At 43.5% G+C, this 5253-nt stretch overlaps 1 protein-coding gene across 1 annotated transcript; it reads left to right on the forward strand.

The window, feature by feature from the left end:
- Positions 1–280: 280 nt before the first annotated feature.
- On the forward strand, positions 281–5049 carry LOC145410998 (uncharacterized). The gene is made up of 5 exons (XM_080281056.1): positions 281–358; positions 708–834; positions 1548–1634; positions 3108–3261; positions 4869–5049. Coding segments are annotated over exons 1-5 (462 nt in total). The 5' UTR covers positions 281–356; the 3' UTR covers positions 4961–5049.
- Positions 5050–5253: the final 204 nt, after the last annotated feature.

A 5253-nucleotide genomic window follows, 5' to 3' on the forward strand; every position in this document is an offset into this window, starting at 1 on the left:
TGTGTGTGTGTGTGTGTGTGTGTGTGTGTGTGTGTGTGTGTGTGTGTGTGTGTGTGTGTGTGTGTGTGTGTGTGTGTGTGTGTGTGTGTGTGTGTGTGTGTGTGTGTGTGTGTGTGTGTGCGTGTGTGTGTGTGTGTGTGTGTGTGTGTGTGTGTGTGTGTGTGTGTGTGTGTGTGTGTGTGTGTGTGTGTGTGTGCGTGTGTGTGTGTGTGTGTGTTCAGTATATATAGTGAGTGGTGTAGCTGGTCGTGACAGTACACATCCTTCACGCTGTCAGGACGGAGGCAAAGGAAGGGGGAGGACAACAAGGACGGTACACACTCGGATTCACATACTCGCCTAACATCCTGCGAAAAATGTAAGAACACTGATTCACCCTGATCAGTACATAGCACTCCACATACATACACTCATACATACATACATGCTTTTCTTAAAGTATGTGTACTGAGGTTCTGTACCGTGAGAGGCTTATTTACATTTTATTCACACACGATAGTTTGTATGTGTAACTCGTGTCTTAGTGTCTGCCCAAGTTATGGTTTTATTTTGTACAAGGAACGAGTTCTTAGCTAGTATCTTCTCCACACCACTCCAATATTCCACAAAGAAGGGAAACGTTTGCATACTGTGTTAAGTGGTTGTGGTAGTGGTGGAGACGGATGGGGGAAGGACTACTTACCCCTAGCTCTTGCACTACTCCACAGGGTTGAGAGGAGACTGGTGGTGATGCTGTGTGTGGTGATGATGGTGGTGGGATGCTCAGATGCCACACCTCAGTATGGCGCACCGCAACCGGAACCCAGACCAGAACCTAGACCAAAGCCCAGACCTGTAAGAAACCGGTATCTTTTACTTTTGTGTGGTTGGTGGGGGCGTTCACCGTTCCTATCATTTGATGTAGTTCTACCTCAAATCCTGTGACTCTGCTCTGAGTGACAAACCAAATGATTTCTTGTAGCCCAGGAAACCATTTACTGCTTTGGGCGGTAACTATAATACTGTATAGAACCAGAAGAATACGTAATGTCTTGTAGGTCAAAGTTCTCACAGGATGTGACCTATAAGGGTTTATATCCAGGGGTGGTTGGGGGTTTATTACTCACATAATGGCACTTAGGTAAGAGCAGTCGGTCACTGCCACTCCAGATGTCTAGACTAAGCTAAGATCCATATGTTCCTAATGGAGAAATGAGGGATTAGATGATAGATATAGAGAAATGAAAAAAAATATGCTTTTGAAATGCAGTAACTTGTTCATACTGTACTATATACTTGAACTGATCTACACCAATATAACTCAGTTAAGTATCAAGGATCAAAGTACACACTGAACTGTAAAACAGTACATGGATGTATTATGATGCTATTAGGTGTGTATATCAAAGTACATTTTAAACTGTAAAATAAAGATCTTTTATGACGCTTTAGATGAATGAAGCAAAGTATGATTTAAACTGAAGTATATGGATGCATTATGACGCTTTGGGTCTAAGGATCAGAATACTATGCAAACTGTAACATATGGCTTTATTACGATGCTTCAGGTGTGTACGACCGTGTACCAGACCAAGACACTGAGTGTTCATAAAGTTGTCACTCAAACAGCATACCAGACAAAATTCATCGACAAGGTGAGTTTCTGGCAAAATTTTAATGTTATTCACCAGTCTGCTTATCATCTTATATTAGATCACTAAACATGGTGGTAGGTGGTGGCGACCATAATTCACTCAATGTAGTGCTCTCCTCTTCTTAACTTGTGTGTGTGTGTGTGTGTGTGTGTGTGTGTGTGTGTGCCCTCCTCTCTTCTTATTTCTCCAATCATTCCTGTCACTTTTCAGTACTCTACTTTTCACTTCAAGTGATTCTGTACTGAATGAAAACCTGCAATTGTTTCCTGAAAGCCAGGAGCCTACTTACAAAGCTGGTAGTAAACATATCAGCAAACAAGAAAACAGAGATCGCATACCTCCGCCAATGCCATTGCCACTGAAAAGGATCCTGATTCGGATCAGTGGATATAGGCTCAAGATCCGGATCCGGATCCACCCCCAAATTTAATCAATTCTTTGTCCATGGCTCACTTTTCCACAAAATTTCATTGAAATTCACTGAGAACTTTTGAAGATATTGTGCGGGATACTTAGGATCCGGAACCGGATCCGTCCCCAAATTTAATCATTTCTTCCTTGGCCCATTGCCCACCCTTCCACAAAATTTCATCAAAATCCGTTCATAACTTTTTGAGTAAAGTTGCTAACAGACAGACAGACAAGCAAGTATACAGTCAAAGAGACAAACAAATAAACCAACGCCAGCAAAAACGTAACCTCCTTGGTAGAGGTAATAATGGGGTGATGTGAGGCCTATTATGATGCCCCTGTAAACCGAGTAGAGAAACGCAAATGCGCTGTGTGTGTGTGTGTGTGTGTGTGTGTGTGTGTGTGTGTGTGTGTGTGTGTGTGTGTGTGTGTGTGTGTGTGTGTGTTCTTACCTAATTGTATGTTTACAGGAATGAGCCAAGCTCGTAATGTCCCGTGTCTTAAACCATTTTCATCATACATCTCCTTAAATTTATGAAATTTTTTGGCACACACCATTTCATTCGGTAGTGTATTCCATTGATCAATTGCCCTATTTGGGAAACTAAATTTCCTTACGTCCTTATCGCCTTTTTTTTTTTTTTTTTTTTTTTTTTTTCACAGTGTCCTCTTGCTGATGCTTCCCCATAGGTTATATTTTGACTTATGTCTATTTTCTCCTTCCCTGTTATGCATTTATATAGCATAATTATGTCGCCTCTTTTCCTTCTCTCCTGTAGTGTTGGCAGATTCAGTTTTTCTAGTCTTTCTTCATAGCTTAGATCCCTTAAGCTTGGTACCCATCTTGTAGCGGCCTTTTGAACTTTTTCAATCTTATCTATTGTACTGTATGTGTTTCTTGAGATGAGAATTCCAGACTACTGAAGCATACTCCAGGGTTGGTCTGATGAAAGATGTGTGTGTGTGTGTGTGTGTGTGTGTGTGTGTGTGTGTGTGTGTGTGTGTGTGTGTGTGTTGCTCTAAGATATTACTGGTACTTCTTAAAGCATTTTGTAACGGCAGACCTCGTATGTGACCGAGATACAGCCCTCATATATCGTAGAGACAAAGCCTGTGACGTACTATGTGACGACCACAGCTCCAGTCTACGTCACCAGCTCCACACAACACACCGTCTACGTCACCGCCTCATGCTACACCCCCACACCCCCACCAGGTCAGTCACTGTCCTTATTATCACACTTTCTGTCTCAGCCCATCATCAACATCAGTGCATCATGGCAAATCATCACAATGCTGCCACCACCCCACACCACACTATCACCACCACCACAACTACCACACCAACACCACACCAAGCCAATATCACCCCAACACAATACCCCATCACCAGAGCAGTTATTACACCACCACTCGGTCAGTCAATCACACAGAACACCATCTATCATGACTAACCATCATCCCACGAAGTCAGTTACTACCATACAGCACACGTTTATGCTACTGCCTCGTACCCCCCCCCCCCACAACCACAAAGTATATCACACCACACAGCACACCGGGTTAGCACCTCATGCCACACCACCACCACCACTAGGTCTATCATTGTTCTGGCTATAACTCTCTTTCATCTTCATCTGTTTATATGTTTTAAACCCTTTCCCACGAAGACCTTGGTGGTATGTTGCTTAGAATAACCCAGTCGGAGTAACGACCTGGGTTTTCTGTTACGTAATGCCATCAAGGTTCGTATGCTGGTCATCTTCCTTTTAAGGTACTGGACTAAGGTAGCCTAGTATCAGTCCCCTGCATCTTAAAAAGAGTAATGGGGTTGGCTGTTATTGTTTTCTCTTTTCCATGAGGACGTCTTTTTAATTTTAATTAGGAATCCACCAAACAAATGTATTAAGTTTGGGAAATTATTTGTTAGCCATGGGGTTTATGAAGGCGGTACTTAACCCCTGCAGTTTGAGAAGTCTCTCCTGAGTAAAATCGTCATGAGACAGCAATAAAAATATGAAATCCTTGGACTGAAAAGGTTACACTTTTCTTTGCTAATATTGTTTATGGTTAGTAGGAATAACATCAAAATCTGCAAAATAGCAATACGTGAATGCCTGTGGCATGAATGTGGTAAACATCATCATGGGTGTTGGAAAGGGACGCCTTCTTGTGGTGGCACCGATATAACCACGCGATTCCGCTACCTGGTTATACAAACGTCTCTCATCCTCCTCCCTATCTCCTGAAAGGATGATGGTGAACTACATGGGAAGGACAATATCAAACTGTTCTCCATAGGGTTCACGTCTAGAATAGCCTTGGACCACAGCAATAACAAACGCGATCATGGGGTGTTAATACACTACTATACTAGTGGCGAGATAATTGAAGAACACCCATTACCATAACTTCTGGAACACTGATATAGACCTGATGCCACGGGAGTAAGGGAAGAATTTGCAGTAAATCATCATCATCATCATCACCCCTTGTCCAGGTTCTAATTGTCTGGGGTGAGTAGGTCTACATGTGAGGTAAGACATTAATTTGTTTGACAACATGGGGAAGTCTCAGCTTCGATCTTCTTCCCCCCTCCTCCCTCTGCTGCAAAGAATGTACAAGCTGTTTGCAATACAAATGCTGGATGGCGGGAATCCAACATCCCTTCACCAAGAGGACACAGTATTCAAGGTCCCCTGCTCTTCTCTCTCTCTCTCTCTCTCTCTCTCTCTCTCTCAACCAGAGCTGAAATAATCACTATCACTATCACCATCCGTTTCCACAATCACCACTAACACCCCTCCCCTCTCTTCCTCACAGTCTACGGTAGCGGGTACAGTGGCGGGATTGACGTGAGGAACCAAGGCGCCGCTGCCACCACCACCACCACCAAGGCCTGGGTGTGGGAATAGCAGGATCTGCTCAACCTACCATCATGTTATATCCACCACATTCACTCACACACCTCTCTCACTCATACCTGGTCACTCACTGACTGCCTCTACTCCAGCGTTGTCGGCCCAACCTGGTCTACTCGCTTATTTCTCTCTCTCCCTCTAATGTTTCTAGTCTTTCACTCATACTTGCTCACTAACTTCCCTCACTTCTTTCACTCACACTTGCTCCTTCACCTGTTTCATTCATCCTTGCTACCCTACCTTTTTCTTAAAGCCAGTCCACATGATCGGTGGGTACCTATGGCGTT

Source organism: Coenobita brevimanus, chromosome 87 (genome assembly GCF_032717465.1).
Source record: "Coenobita brevimanus isolate Jiangsu-jjx chromosome 87, ASM3271746v2, whole genome shotgun sequence".
Classification (NCBI taxonomy): domain Eukaryota; kingdom Metazoa; phylum Arthropoda; class Malacostraca; order Decapoda; family Coenobitidae; genus Coenobita; species Coenobita brevimanus.